Below are 17,234 nucleotides of genomic sequence, written 5' to 3' on the forward strand. Positions count from 1 at the left end.
GGCTTACAGAGTTGGACTAAAATATGGAAAAAAACATTTTATTTTTATATTTCCAATGAATATTATTTTAATAGTCAATCTTCTACAAATTTCTTTTATATTCTTATGTGCTTATTCTCAGAATTGGAACTATAGAAGAAGAAATTAGTCTTTACTGCACCAGATACAAAGCTTTCTAAGTCATCATCCAAACGTATTAGCGTCAGATCTGCTCAAGCCTTTACCACCAAAGCGTCTCAAAAAAAGAATCTGCAATGATTTACTACAAAATATAACTTAACATCTATGAAGGCTCTATCACAAGATAGCGATCCTTCTCACGCCGTCAATTAATATATAACTGTAACAAATGTAGCTGAATGTACTATGAATAATAAATCAAAAAAAAAAAAAAAAACTTATGTGTAAAGCTCATAGTCCAACACCGGTTTTTATGGATAATTTTACTTAAGATTTATATGATTATATCGTTTGCTCAATTGCTTAAAAAAATGAAAATCGTATCTAACTGTTACTTTAAAATCTTAAATCTTTTTTTATTTCTGATCTACGAAGTCGAATCAAAAACGATATGGTCTCATGCCAGATTTTTCTTTTATCCTTAGAGTAATCACAACCTGCCAGTTCCTTAACCGTTGCTATTTAGAAGGCAAACTAACGGTTGGTTTCGATAGACGTCTAGGGTAATCTGCCGAAATTATAATAAAGATCACAAATAGAGTAGTAGAAACCCAATGTAATAGTCGTAGGAATGATGAATGCCTGTTCGTCCTTAAGGCAGCTGATAGTTCTATCAATAATCTAGATGATGGCAAAGAATATACAATTATTGCTAGTTTAAGAATTTGTTGTTTCTTTAACAATAGACAGGGTACTAGAATACTAGAGATAACTTTTATATCCAATTGTATTTTGAACCTTCAGCAGTTTTGAACAAAATTTTTATTCAAATTTTAAATACTAATAAAAAGGATTATTAATCCTAACAGTAGAAGTTCTTTAGTTCCGCACCCAACATTTCGGAATGCTCGATAGTCTGGTGGAATCATTCGGAAGGACTCGCTATTGATCGGTAATCATTGTCTATGGTAAATTTTGATGTGTCTAGATTCATGAACGAAGTATGTTCTACGAAATACGTAGTCCCTACTTTGTCTGAAAGTTAGTCTACTGAATACAGCGACAAAGTACACATTTATCTGTAAATTTAACCATATAACTATGCAGTGACCGTGGTTTCAAAACTTGAGCCTTGATTGAACACTATCCTCAATCAGAAACTAAAAATCATCAATTTTTTTTTTGTAAAACTTAAAAAAAATTTTGTTAAAAATCTAAAATATTTTAATTATATATCTGTATTGTAATAAATATAAAATAAGCTTTTTTGATTGTATTTATTACTGATTTCGTAGTTTAATTATTAACCTATGATTGTCTTCATCATTACCGCCCGATAATCCGGAATTTTCCATAGTCTGACAAAGAGGTCGGTCTCGAGCCTAAAAAGTGATGGTTTTTATTTTGATACAGCAATAATGAGAAAGGATACTTGGAAAGGTATTTTCACTTGAAAAGGTATATTAGTCCCTATTTTCAAGAGAAAACCGATATCCTACTGCTTGATAATAGGCTGGCGGAAATGTGTATCGAAGTTGCACCTGCAGGTTGAAGCTAAGGCTCTTACCACTAAACCTCATAGAAGCCTGTGATATTAGCTCATTAGTTTTAATACTACTGAACTAATAAAATTGTAACTTAGTTCGTATTGTCTCATTTTTAAAAATCGTGTTCTTTGCATATACATAGTTTTATAACATACGGACAGAATATGATTCCATTCCTAGTTATTGCATGCCGTATCTCGGAATACCAATCCGGCGCTTATCGCAATGCAGTTTGCTGCATTTATTCCATATTTATAAGCGCGGTGGCGCTTACTTAACGAACTCTTTGTTAATCCGGCGTCCTTGCTCGGCTCGTGCATATAAAAGCCCTCACTATTTTTAAAAGCAATCAACAAGAGCTATTGCGTTTCTGTTGTATAAATAGTCATTATAAAGACGTTGCTCGTGTATACTGAGTAAGCGAAAAAGCACAAAAAGGAGACTAATCAACTCCATTGGAATTGGTACATTGAAAGTTCCGTACTTTAGTAAAAGATTTTTTTTGAAAGTCAGTTTTATTATTATATCCATCTACGCGTACATTAATATTATTCTAATTTAATATTAATTTATCGAATTGAATTTGTTGTTTTCATACCCAGGCGTTCAATCATTGGTATTCGATTTAGACATTCTTGCTACATATATAAGTACTACCAAAATTTTGATTATGTTCAATAACTATTCCTTATTCCTTATTGTTAAATTAATTCCTTAATTCCTTATTTTCCTAGCAATTATTTAGATAAGCAGCAACATTTGACTCGGATTTAGGTTATTTTTCCCAAATGCCTTGAATTTTTGCAAGAGATCTCATTTTTTAAATTTATTATTAATATAGTTCAACTATATTGTTCGTCTATATTGTATAGTTCGACTATTTTAACAAAATTTGAAACGAAAAAATATATAGCAATATTACATACTAATTAACACAATAAAAGCAATATTATTTGATTATGAAGTTTGTACAGAATTGTATACCCTGCTTAAAACTGAAAAAGACCGTAATTCCAAAAAATATAAAAAGACTTATACTCAGTGGTTCTGATTAAAAATAATTGATTTATTTAGAAAAAAAACTTATTGTTATTTTATACTTAGCAAGTTTTTGTTTTGCATATTTTTTGGGAATACAATAAATTAAAAAAACTAAGTTTATATTGTAAATACCCACTTCCTCTACAAGGATTTGAACATGAAAATAGGGTCACCTTAATTCAAACAAATTCAAAAAAAATATGTCAAGTATAATTATATATACATACAAATAAAAGTAAGCTACATGTTACATTATAAATTATATATATATACATTTTAATTATCACATGTGGGTTAGTATGTTCAATATGCGCATTGCATTCCCCTTAGCGTTTTTCAAACACACAGCTGCATTTATGTCAATAAGAAATATTTTTAATAAGAATTATTTTTATTGCTCATTATTTAATAAAGTTATGCATATAATTGATATTCAAACAATTTGCGTTCCAATGCAAAAAGTCATATTTAATTATTAATATTATTATTAATTATTCTTTACTGGAATTGTTATAATTCAATTACGGCAGTATTGGAATTCTTTGCATCGGTATGATAATTATGCATGACTAATTATTACACATACATGTAAAAGGTGTAAATTGTATTTAATTAATAAATCTGAGAAACTTTATGAATGGACAAAGATCCAATTTGATTTGTGAAAACCAAACCAATTAAATTGCTACAAATTACAGATATAAAACAAACAACTATCTGTCTATGTTCAGTAAAACTCCTAGCTAAATGTAATTTGCATCAATGTAAAAATGTGTTTTTTTGCTGTTTTTGAAAAATTTACCTGGTCCGTTTTACCACATAGGCGGGGTAAAATGGGACAGCCAAGGCCAAACAGGTCCAATATCTTATTTTTAATTTTGAAGGTGTTTCACGAAATAATAGCTACAGTATTCAACCAATGGAAAATATACATAAAATATACATAAAAACCTTGATCTGGTATTTCGTCAGAAAAAATCATCAGCAGAGTTGGAATAACTTTTTATTTAATGCATCTCTTGTAAAATTGCTTTTCTTAACTTAATGTACATTTTGTTTACTACTTTTGTATTGTTCAAACCTTTGCCAAGGTAAAAGTTTAGTGGGTCCTTTTTACTCCATCCACATGTGAGCTATTATAAATGTTATATAAAAACAACTGTTGAATCTAACTTAAAATTAGCAATACATCTTGTGAAACAATTGATTTACGTATATTGAAAAATTATATTAAGGTCTCGTAAACTTAACCACGGCGCTTAAAAAACTTACAACGGAAGAAAATACTTTTGTTATGGGTTTTCGAACATTGCTGTTTATCTCTCGACAGCGACATCGTAGGAATGAAGGTTATGGCTGATTATGCATTTTTTTTCTTTACTTTCAAATATTGTTTTAAACAATATTAATTTTACTTGTTTTTGAGATATGGGTGATGGACCTTTTTAAGTCCCGCTCTATCCTAATTCAACATACTATACTTTTTATATTGTAATATAGCAGTCAATAAATATTTGATGTAACTATATAATTTTCTATATATAATGCATTTCTCCTATTCGTATTTTACATGTTAAAATCGCTAGTATATTTCTTCAGAGAAGATCGTGTTTCCTATTTCGAGATATGCAAATTTATGCTAAGTCAGCATGGCTGGCGGGAAGAATTATATTCACACTTATATAACACGATGATTATTCATAGTTCAGTTACCCCAATTTTAATATCTCGAAATGTGAACGTAGAATATCATCAGTGCAGTCGACGAGCCAGCCAAGCCACATCGCGAGGGTTCCTCCGACTCATCCACTAATTGAAAACGCAATAAGCCAAGTACCCAAACGACGTAGAAGAATTTCAATGGACGGTTTTGTTCTGTACACCGATACTGTTCGCTTTTGCCAGATGAAATTTATTGCTTTCAAAATAGAATAAGGCTGACGTCACATCATTGAACTTAAAAAAATTCAAATATAGTTGACTGGGATACATAATGGGCCGTTCCATCCGAGCCCAAACTGTCCTAAATTGACGAATACTGTAATGCGCAGATTTCGCCAATTTAGGATGGAACGGAACGAACCCAATATGTTTCTTTGCTAATGTTTTTTTTTACGTTTAACGCCACAAGCATGTACAACAATTTCTTTTATTGTTATGTTTAACACCGATCAGAACTTGATGGTTCTTAAGCTGTTGTGATAAATATTCACTAACCGTAAGTACTACTACTTACTAACTATTAAAACTAACTAATACTTATTAACTACTTCAATATTTTATAGATTGCAACCCAAACTGTTGTCGCATCCCTGTGTGATGAATTTTATAATTATAGTTTCTATGATACTTTTTTTTTGGTATGCATATATTTTTTGTCAATCAAAATATACATTATTTTTTTATATAATACTGATGAATTTTTATTGAAGCAGCAATGCTTTCAAATGAAGCTTTTCTATCTCTATTTCCAACCAAAAACCGATGTCACTACTGCTTGACATCAGGCTGCTCGAATGTACATCAAATGTGCACATAAAACATCACATAATTTCTTATTATAAACAAAAAGACAGAAATTCTGTATATGATTTATTAATAATATTTAAATAATTTATTATAAAAAAGCATAAAATGAAGGAATGATAAACTAATTATCGTCTCAAGTCTATAAATATTTTCTGTGAAGTGGTTTAAAAGCTGATTTTAAATATATTCTGAAATAGCAATTCAAAGATGATGTCAGAATATTAGTTAGCTATATTTAAATTTATTTTTAAATTATTTTTTTAATTTGTTTTAGAAATGAAATAATATTAGTTATATTTAGGACTAGAAGAATAAAACAAGTTCGAATAATTTTATGATTGGAATTCTGGATTCTAAATTATTATTTGGCAAATTTAAAGCTCATATAATTACCTAATTTAAAGTGCGATCATTAATAATGAAAACCAAACTTGCGTTTTTTATCGACTTTTAAAATTGATAAATTCTTATAAAATTAAGCAGCGAATTCTTTTTTACATTAATATAGCAACGTTTATGATAGAAAACATATTTAAATTATATTAAAATTTAAAGTTAATAAAAATTGAAAAATGGCTAGTTGAAAAGACAAAGATTTGTAACACTCACATTTCCTGATCGAAAGCGAAATATAATCACGAATTTTTTTTATGGACTCATTTTTGTAAAGTTTTATTTTGGCATAAAAATGAACTCGTTTTTCATAGCGATTTATGATCAATCTTATTGATGGCAATCTAAATTGATGGCAGAACTTTTTTGATATAAAGAAATATATTAAATGGGAGACTAGGAATACAATTGTAGTAATTTGGTCATTTTTTAATGAAAAATTTTACTTTATCATATTTTTTTCGACAAACGTTAGATGTGGCATCAGCCTAATTCATGATACTTGTTTGTGAAATGTTTCAACGCTGCCAAGCTGGAAAATATTGTGAATCATCCAACGAACAAATAATGAAAATGAATCAATAGATAATAAAAAAACTTTTATGCACAGATCGGCATTGCACTCGAATAAAAAGTTTCCAAATAGGTTTGTTTACGGTGAAAATATTTCCATGGATTCATAGAATAGAGTTTTATTATATTTGCAATTTCCGCGCAGTCTGAAGGTTTAAAGCTATAAGATACTTTGTATAAGAGATACTAATTAACTATATTTACTTATTATTTTAAAATTTTGACTTATTAATATAAACATACTAGAAGAATAAATACCATACGTATTTCTAATCTATTTTTTGCATTAATATTATTTTTCTTACTTAATAAATTTTATAAGCAACAAAATAATTAGAAATATAAACTACCTAAATTAGAATGTACTTATGATTAGTTAATTAATTATAGTCATTTAGGCATATTGTGGAACCTGTAATTCAAAATAATGATCCATATATCATTTTAATATATTTGTATATGAATACTATTTTTAATATTGATACTTACTTTATCACATATACTTCACATACTTTCTTAATTATATAAATAACATTCAATCTTTCTAATGCAAAAGAAAACGAAAGACGGAATACCGTGTCAAGATGAGTCCAAATGACACATGATATATGATCCAAAAAGTGCTCAAGTTTGTGATATATAAACTTCCATTATTTTTTTGAAATTTACCCTCTTGCAGTAAACGTACACGCCATCCGATTGCATTATTTATGAGAAATGTAGATAAATGACCAAAGTTCATGATCTTGACATTTTCTAAACACGGCTTGCAACAAAACTTATAACTTTATAACTTATTAAAATATATTTATTTATTTCGATTTCAAAGCGAGTGCTCTCATACTCTATGTATTCTAGATTCTTTTCTTTCTGATGGTCTGCATTTGTATTTGTTTATTCTATTTACACTGTCTCGTAGTGGTTAGAACATTCTTAGGGTGTTGCATTTGATCACAAATTGAAATTTTTCTCACACTATGTTTATTTTAAAAACAAATACATTTAATCGACTTGCTCTCGAAGTATATTCTCTATATTTTAGTTATGATTTTTTTCACTTCCCATAATATAAGGTAATATAAGGTAAAAAAATCGAAAATGAACATTTTTGCATATCTTCACGTTTCAAGATCTACTGAACCTTTTGGCATACCATAGAAAAAAAATATGTATGTGCGTTCGAGTTTGTGTGCGTGTGTGTGGATAAAAATTTTAGTCGACAAATTTGAGGGCACAAATCAACCGATTTGAATGATTTAATAATCATTCGATTTCTATTCATGGCGAGACGTGATGATTTTTGGAAAAGGCAGGTCCAGCCGTTTGGAAGATGGGGTGTAAAAAGTGTCAATAGTGACAATTCAGTTTTTGAGAGAATGGAGCGTCCAATTTAAATGGTTCAAAAAACAAATTTGTGTGAAGGCAGGTCAAGCGGTTTAAGAGATTCACAAAAAGGTTAATAAAAATGTTGTGATAAAAATGATAATTAGACATATGTACATTAAATTATAAGATATTTTATAGAGATTTTATTAAAAAATACACATTTTATTCCCAACTCTTGGGGTTCCGTACTTCGAGTTAAAATGTTTAAAGTTCACTATATTGTCAAATAAATTATTCAATATTTTCGACACTATAGATCAGCCGACTTGAATGAGTTTAAAATTTTTCAAAGTTTTCAGATTTTTTTTTTTTTTTTTTTGAATTCCAGAGCTTTTAAAAATTATAAACAGCTTTGCAGGAAGTACTAGCAAATTACCTTACACCACAATGCCACCCACCACTAATCTTGTTTATAATGTGATTTGAAAGTACGAAACTGCTGTATTTCAATATTTTAATCTTAATTTTAAATTACAACAATCGTCTATTATATTGGATCCTCCATATATCGTCAACATCCGTGCAGCTATGACTCGTTGATTTTAATGACTTCTCAAAAATGTGAATATTTGTTCCCAGAATTTTCAAATAACATATAAACATTTGTTGGTCCTCTTTAGCAAATTTGGGAGCTCACTGGCTGCATCTCATTCAGTATATTCATCCATACCGATGCGATGCGTTTTCATTGCATACCAATACAGTTCCGAATAATTTCACCACAGGCGAAGAGTGTGATAACATGTTCTCTCTCCGTTACACTCGCTAGGGGTAGCATATGTAGGCGCTGTTCTTTGCTTTCATGTTCCTAGTTCCCCGTCCGCAGTTCCGAAACTGTAGAACGGTCACTGTACCTCGAAGTGCTGGGTAATAGACTGAAAATATCGTTTATTAAAATCGATACTGTCGATACTATTCTATGTGTTGATTTTTTTATTGATATTTCGGTGGTTCTTTAAACAGTTAATTGTGATTGACGAGTACATTAGTCATGAACAAGTAGCACATTTTTGGATCTTGACGAGTATACTCGTCATGCGTATAAATCTTTGACCATTTGCAATTTTAGGAAAAAAAACTCTTTAATTTCAAGATATTTAAAATATTTTCAGACCAGGCCGGAATAAAATAAATAATTTAGTGGCAATTCATCTCATTTCATCTTCATTTTACCTTGATTTTGACGACACAAAACTGTGTGCAATATATAATAATAAATGATTGTCTGCCCGCCCCGAAGGTAGGTTCATTTTATGAAAGCATTTTTATGTAAGAAAACTAAATTTTTGCTATTGTACTTCTTGGTCATGTGTTTTGGCTTTCAATTTCCTGTGGATTTTTAGTCAGTGTAATCATTTGTTGCACATTTTACTGAATTGACACCGTCTAGGTCTATAACGACTCAACGCATAATCCGTTTGATAATTTTTATTTCGAATGAATTTCGTTTTATATTCTTTGATGGACACCGACATGCAGAATATGAGCAATGTAATATAAGACCAATAATCTTGGCTATCTCGAATTCCGAGATTTTTACCTAATTTTAGCTTAAAATAACTATATATGATAGGTTGAATTACAAAGTTTCACCAAAGTTTAAAATTTCGCTGCGCGCTTTAGCGATTCTAATCAGAATCTAGGCCGAAGCATATCCACATCTGTGGTGTTGCGTAGGTAGCTACTGATTACAGTTCACGTCAACACTTAAATATAATACATTTTTAGAATCGAAAACGGATGAAAATTAATATTAAATAATATATTTAATATTATTAATATATATTAATATTAATAATATATTTTAAGTATGTTGGAAAAATATCAATTGCAAAGTCGTATATTGAAAGAAAAATTTTCATTTCTTGAATTAACATCTGAACATTTTATCTGAATAGCTGAATCTCATTTCTTATTGATTAAGTTGATTAATGGGCCAATTCTGCCGTAACATAGACGATAAGATAGCGTTATTATGGCAACTATCGTGTAGTAGTAGTGCTTACGTAATACTTGAACGGCTCCTAAGGCAAAATGCTACTTATAATTTGTTTATATATTTTCAATGAGTATGTTTATATAGTTTATATATTTTCATGATTTTTTATCATTTGTAGATCTCATGTCTTTGTAATATATCAACTAATAGTTTCGAGCTTTATATTTAATTAACATATCGAAAGCACTCTCACCCCACTATAGCGTATTACTCATCGCGGTACAGTCCGCGGCAACTCGCGATGCACTACGGCACGTCGCGTAGAGCGCCAGTACGCCCGCGCGAAAGCTGTTATCGAATGTTTGCCTTTTAGATCGGCGACTGCAGAATGAAACTAAAAGAACTTCAAAATTCTTTTTGCTATGGGTTCAATCATTCATGTTGTAAAAGCAAGTGGTGGATGGGAACACAAGCACATGTTATTTTTTTTATTTACTTTCTATAAATATGTGACCGAATAGATGACCCTTTACTCTGAAAAGACAACATTAGATTTCACTCACAAGATACAATTATTGTTATTAGAGTTTGGAACTGTTTATTTTGAAAGAAGTAGAATGAAATAATAAAAATATTGATGAAGTAGAATATCATCAAACAAGTTCTTTCGTTAGAACATATTGTATTCTTGAAAAGCTTACGTTACTCTATCTTAAACATATTAATATTTATATTTGGAATTATTCTTAATGTTATTTCCTTCCAATGTAATCCCTTTGTACTCTGCCGAGTTCTTTGAATTTGCAAATATATATTTCTCAAAAACTGATTTTATCGCATTGGAACCCTCATCAAGAATGTATATATGACTGTTTTCTCATAGCGAAAGCATTAACAAGAACTAGAAAATAACAAAAAACTTGAAAAGTCTAAACTGCCGCCTAGTGACCTGACAATAACTAATATATAGACACTTGAGATCTATATCTTTTGGAAAGACCGTAAAATGCAGTTTATTGGTTACGGATTGCATTTTTACACTGCGGGTGATCCGGTCGAAACGTGCCCAAGACCGCGGTCAACTGCCCACCTCTCAGCGTGTGCCTACGACACTTTTCTATTATGTCGTCTTGTTAACATTCTTCTACTCAAATATGTTTATAGCTATTCTCACCATAAGTACCTCATTTTTAATAGAAAATTGATAAAAACGTGGGGATTTTATAATAGTATTATTTAACAATTAAAACTATTACAATTAATGACAATTTAGAAACTCATTTTACATAATACACTTTATTTATTCAATATTAAATTATATATAAATTTAATTTATTTCAGATGCAGGATTAGAATTTTTCATTACAGAAAACAAATTATCTTAATTCAATTAATTACAGTAAAATACAAAGCTAAAACGAAAATTAATTTCTAGCACTAATATTATGTATTGCAATAATAACTTGAAGAAAAAATGCACATGATAATAAAATGATAGTTATAGAATATTATGATTCGTTAATAAAATGTTCAGTATTGAAAATAGTTAGTTGTCTTGAGATTTTTTGACGGTCTTTTAAATACCCGTTGAGTATTTTTTTAAGTCCCAAATCTGGAAAAAAATGCTGTATTGAGAACAGAATGAAGAATAAAAATAATTATTAATAATGATAAAAAACTTAGTAAGGAAGTGTTAAAATGATTTTCAATTGAAAATTATGAGAAATAAGAAAAAAGGAAAAAATAATTGGAACTATCGAGAGAAAAGTTATATCATATATTACTTATACGCATTTCATTAGCAAAATATTGTTTAATACCAAAATTAGCAAATTCAGAAATATTGTAGAAGATTCGAGATTTTCAAAATTTATTGATTTCCTAACCTGTAGGGAGTAAAAAGCTATATTCTTATGCTGTCTATGGCATTGAAACAAGTTCGATAATTGGTTCCTTTATAGTCAAATTTCTTGTTTTATAATAAGAATTTGATGTGGAATATTAGCAAATATTAATTTTGAATATTTGTGTTATCTAATTATAAAAGGTCCACAAAAAAGTTGTCTGTATTGTGTGTGCGATCGCTAAACACAAATCTAAAGTCAAATTTGGGGTCCAATATAAAAAATATGAAGAAAAATTAAAAAACTGTAAAGTCTCCGATCTAGTAATTCTTCTGTATGATAATTAAAATCTTATAATTTTTGTCGTTTTCTAGCTCTCTTTATCTTAAATGACTATTAAAATTCACTTAAATCATCTATCAATTTTTTTTGTAGAAAAAAGAAGTAATTGCAAATATGTTTGCATATTACCTAGGAGCAATGAGGAGTGAAAATGTTTGCAAATTACTGCTGAATTATATAAAATAACTTAATAGATCATTTAAAGAAAACTCAATAGTCATTCAAGGTAAAAAGGGCCAGGAAACGGCAGAAATTATAAGATTTTAATCATCATGAAAAAGAATCACTAGATCGGAGACTTTGTCATTTTTTATTTTTTACTATTTTTTAGTTTGCCCCCCAATTTTGACTTTAGATTCGAGTTCAGTGGTAAATGACTATTAAATTTAACTTAAATCATTTATTAATTTTTTTTTTGTAGAAAAAGAATTGCAAATATGTTTGCATATTACCTAGGGGCAATGAGGAGTAAAAATGTTTGCAAATTACTGCTGAATTATATAAAAAACTTAATGAATCATTTAAAGAAAACTCAATAGTCAGGGCCAGGAAACGACAGAAATTATAAGATTGTAATTATCATGCAAAAGATTTACTAGATCGAAGATTTTGCCCTTTTTTAGATTTTTTATTTTTTTTAATTTGACCCCCGATTTTGACTTCAGGTTCGTGTTCAGTTGTAAAAACTGCATTGGAAAACATATGTCGCAAACTCGATACAGACAACTGTTTTTTGTAGACCTGTGTTATTATTCAATTATACTGTTTTATTTTATAAATTTTATTTTATATTATTAATAATAATTATTATTATTAATTAAATTAATAATTTATTATTATTTTTTTAATTTAATATACTTTTACAAATTTTAAAAATGAATAGTAAAATTTTAATATTACATTCTATACACAATATTTAAGACATTTTACATATTGCTAGATAATATCTAGAGATATGTGAAGTACCAAGAACGCATACAAGATGAATATATTCATTTATAAATTGTGTTCACGTGTGACGCTTTATTCAAAAGTACGAAATGGACTATGAACTCGTTCGGCGTTCCTCGGTTCACCCTAGTCAGTCGTATCGTATAAGAGGCCGAGAAACGAGCATAGGCCGTCGCCAGCGCTGAGTAGCGTACGAGATCTCGTGGGAGGCAGTCCACTGCACTTGGCTCGCTTCAACTTTAACGCGCGGTGACTCATTCATTCAGACTTTAACCTATTGTTTGATGCGACGACTGTTTCGTTATAAATTTTTTATAAACAAATGTTTAAATGTACGATTCCCGGATTTTTTCGAGAGTGTTTAAATGAATCAAATCTTCACATGTGTTAAGTTGTGAATGTGTGCTCTTTTTTTATTATAATGTGCCTGATGAGTTGAGCGTTGTATCGTGCATGTGCATTCATTGTCCGATAGATCGTATCCGTTTGGTGTTAAATGGACGATTAATTTAATGTTATCATAGATGTGTTTTTAATTTGTGTGTAATATTAAAATAAATAGTGTGACCGTTGTTGGTGAATTATGGATACCACTTGGGAAGAAAGCGAGTTTGAAGATGCCGAATCGAATTACTCAGATGAATCGGTAAGGTTTTATTGCATAATTTTTTTATTGCGTCGATGATAATGGTGTTCTGTTTCTACTTTAGAAACTGAATTTCCAGTAGTTATGGTAATCGCCCAAAAATCAAAAATGAAAACTTTTGCATATCTTCACATTTCAAAAGTTTCTAAACATTTTGGCATACCTCAGAAAAAATTGATGAGTGTGTGTGTTTTGTGTGGATACAATTTTTCGTCCACGATTTGTGGCGCACGGTTCAACCAAGAAAATGGATGGGGAGAACAGGTGATTAGTTTTTGGCAAAGACAGGTCCAGCCAATTCGGAGATGCGGAGCCAAAATAGCAGATAATGGTAGTTTTTAAGAGAATAAAACATTTCATTGAAAAAACATTTTGCTTTTGTTGACAGTGTGAAGAAACGATTAATTTTTGGAGCAGGTTTTTCAAATTTTTTAATTTAAAAAAAAAAACTTTTTTAATATCGATAAAGATTCGGATTTTAATTTAATTCTAGATAAATTTCCACTTATATACTTCAAATAAATAATTAACTTCCCGTAGGGTAAGTTATAGTAATCGCAAAAAAATCGAAAATGAAAATTTTTATATATCTTTACGTTTCAAAGGTTTCTGAACATTTCGGTACACCTTAGAAAAAATAGATGTGTGCGTGTGCGCGCGGATACAAATTTTCGTCGACGATTTCGGGAACACGAATCAACCGATTTGAATAATTCAAAAAGCATTCGATTCGTATTGATAAGGTGACGCGCTGATTAGTTTTTGGCGAAGGCAGGTCTGGCCGTCCCGACGATACGGTGCAAAAAGTGCCAAAAACGATAACTCAGTTTTTAAGAGAACGGAGCGGCCGATTTTAATAATTCAAAAGCATTTTGCTGGTATTCACAAGTTGAAGATCTGATTAAATATTTGAGAAGGCAGGTCTAGCGGTTATGGACTCTCAATAAAAATAAGTTAAAAAATGTCATTTGGCGGTCAAATATGTTTATTGGACATATGTACATCAAATTATCAGATATTTTATAGATATTTTAATGATGTGTACAAATTTTGTGTAAATTTTTTTGGGTTCGGGTGTAAATTTTTAATTACGGTACGGGAAGTTCCAGCAATTTGCCTCAAGACACGATGCCTTGCACCCCACTAATTTGGAATACTTTTGCAACTCAGTTTATATAATTCTGAGAAATATGAGATAAGGACCATTATTCCAACTCCGCTTGATTAAGCTTTGTTTGGACAACGTTGTCGTCCAATTCATGAGCTCTTATAATTTGTCTATAAAACACAAATAATAATGAAAGTCTCAATATTCATAATAATCTATTTGGAATCATTTAAATCTCTTCGAATATTTCATTACGGTACGGGAAGTTCCAGCAATTTGCCTTAAGGCACGACGCCATACACCACTAGTTTTTTTATTGCGTCTATCGTAATTGTGTTCTGTTTCTACTTTGATAATTTATTACAAGCTTTATATTGAAGTACTGATGTTTGTAATACATATTTTCTGCGTTACTAATAACATGTTACAGAGTTGTTGTGTTGGAAATTCCGGTCAGTCTTATATCATTAATAATTTAACTTTAAAATACATGGTAAATTCTAATATAATAGTTGTACTATTTATTACTACTAATGTTACACATATTTTCATAGAATTAGAACTAGTATACTATTTTGAACGAGAGTTTTCCATAAAATACATATATTTTCAGTAGTTTATGTAGGATATTTTTATCAGATCTATTTTCAAAAGTTTATATAGGATATTATATATCAGATCTATTTTCAAAACTTTATGTAGAGCTTAAAGGTGCGCGGGTAAAAAGGTCCACCAGCATTATCTCAAAAACAAGCAAAGTATAGAATTTTTTTAATGTTAGTATTTTATACATTTTTTTTAGATTTTTTTTAGATTTTTTAGTGATACTATTTTAAGGTAGAAGGCAAAAGATTTGTAACCTGCTATCATCTTAACACTTACAACGTCTCAATTAGAAGATGAACAGAAATGTAGCAATATTCATATCCAAAGTTTTTTTTTGGTGTTTGTTTTTTAGTTTCAACTTCTTGTATTTATGATACCTAAATATAATTATTGGGTATAAGTTATTTGATTGTTTTGTAAGATGTATTGTCATTTTTAAGTTAGATTCAACACTTTTTCTTATATATCTTCTATAAAACTTTGCATGTAGGTGGTGTAAAAACAACCAACTACACCTTTATTGGCAAATTTGTGAACAATAGTAAATAGCAAATAAAAAGGCAAATTAAGTTAAAACAAAATAACAATGTTACAAGAGATAAATTAAATTTATAGTTATTCGACCTCTGCTGATGAACATTTCTCACGAATTACAAGTTCAAGGTTACATAGAATGAAGTCTTTGTAAAAAAAAGTTCCCATAAAAATTGTCTTTCATATTGGTTAAATAATGTAGACATAGATAAGGGGGCGTCCATTAATCACATGAGTGAGTTTTTAAGGATTTTTGGACACCTCCTCCCGCTTGGTGATACATAGGGATATTCAAAGTTACCCCCCTCCCCCCCCAACATCACGTGTATTTTCAGTTACGTGAAAAAACTAACATTTTTGATTTTTTTTTTAAACGTTTGAACTTTTTTTTAAAAAAATGGTTAAAAAATAAATACACGTGATATCTTACTATACCCCTCCTTCCCCCCACGTGATATTTCGTGATTTTTTGCCAAACCCCCCTCCCCCTAAAAACATCACATGATTAATGGACGCAAGTATAAATATAAATGTAGCTAATATTACTTGACTTTAAAATAAAAAATGCATTGGATCTGTTTGCCCACTGGCTGTCCATGGGGCAGAAAGAGACAGATGACGAACTTTAGAAAAATAGTAAAAATTATATTTCTATAGTTAGAAATTGACTGGGAATTATTTGTTATGTGTTGTCATATCGTTTATTTAGTTTGGACTTCATGAAATATAAAAACTGTTTCTTAATGTTTTTTAAAATATAGCTTATATTGTAAATTATTTCAATATATTATTTGTATTAAATATGAAGTTTTGTTTGATTATTAAATTCATTTGACTACAAATGAGTTTAATTATAAAAGATTTAGACAGTAAAATGTTAGTAAATATATAATAGTAATAAATCGCCCATTGCCTTTATATATGTGGTTTCTACGGGGCTAAAAATTAACACACAATACACTTTTGTTACATAATATCATTTACATTGGGATAAATGTAGCACAAAAACGAATCCTTTATGATCTTTAATAATATAATTCACGAAATAAGTTTACTTTTCGTATTATAGTTATAAATCATAATTTGATTAAAATACCGCTGTGTTCCCTTTTGCAGCATATGCAATTTATATGCTGATGATAGTAGGTAGTACAAAAAAAAATCGCGGTAATAATCTTAAAAGTTTTTCCGGGTAAGCAATTTATGAATGAAGTATTTTTATGGGATTATTCATTTTGCATACGAACTTAAGACAAGATATAAAAACACATGTTATAACTATATTTAACATAAATTTTCTCTGGAATTTATAATAAAAAAACAACATATTTCTGTTCGCTAAATTACATTGTTTGATTTTGTGACTTATGTTACTCATAACACATTTGACATTAGTATTTTTAAATAAATTTCTATGTCTCCTACTTATATTATATTGATATACCTCAGCGAATTCTTTAATATTAATTTTCTACATAATTGATGCAGTCCTTAACTGTATTTAGTATCGAGCGATTCATATTTTGATGGGTTATTACATATATTCACTTTTAAATATTTACTAATTGCTGTACTAATTGTTATATACTGAACTTGTTTTATACTTTTTAATTTATATTATTTTATTCATATAAGTTTATTGAAGATTACGAGATTCAATTACATAATTCATCTT

General features: G+C 29.3%; 1 protein-coding gene across 2 annotated transcripts in view; it reads left to right on the plus strand.

Moving 5' to 3' along the window:
- Positions 1-17,234, plus strand: part of LOC113368303 (amyloid beta A4 precursor protein-binding family B member 1-interacting protein) — a 517,505-nt gene that overhangs the window by 449,460 nt on the left and 50,811 nt on the right. Inside the window, exon 1 of one of the 2 annotated variants that reach the window (XM_026609850.1) lies at positions 12,873-13,311. The exons of the other annotated variant lie outside the window; for it this stretch is intronic. Coding sequence (XP_026465635.1) covers positions 13,249-13,311 — 63 coding nt within the window. The 5' untranslated portion in view covers positions 12,873-13,248. Of the gene's footprint in view, positions 1-12,872; positions 13,312-17,234 lie in introns of those variants that run through there. 2 annotated transcript variants of the gene reach the window in all.

The sequence above is a fragment of the Ctenocephalides felis genome, unplaced genomic scaffold (genome assembly GCF_003426905.1).
Source record: "Ctenocephalides felis isolate EL2017-DRISC unplaced genomic scaffold, ASM342690v1 CF-g0.4_SCAFFOLD_01170, whole genome shotgun sequence".
In the NCBI taxonomy this organism is placed as follows: domain Eukaryota; kingdom Metazoa; phylum Arthropoda; class Insecta; order Siphonaptera; family Pulicidae; genus Ctenocephalides; species Ctenocephalides felis.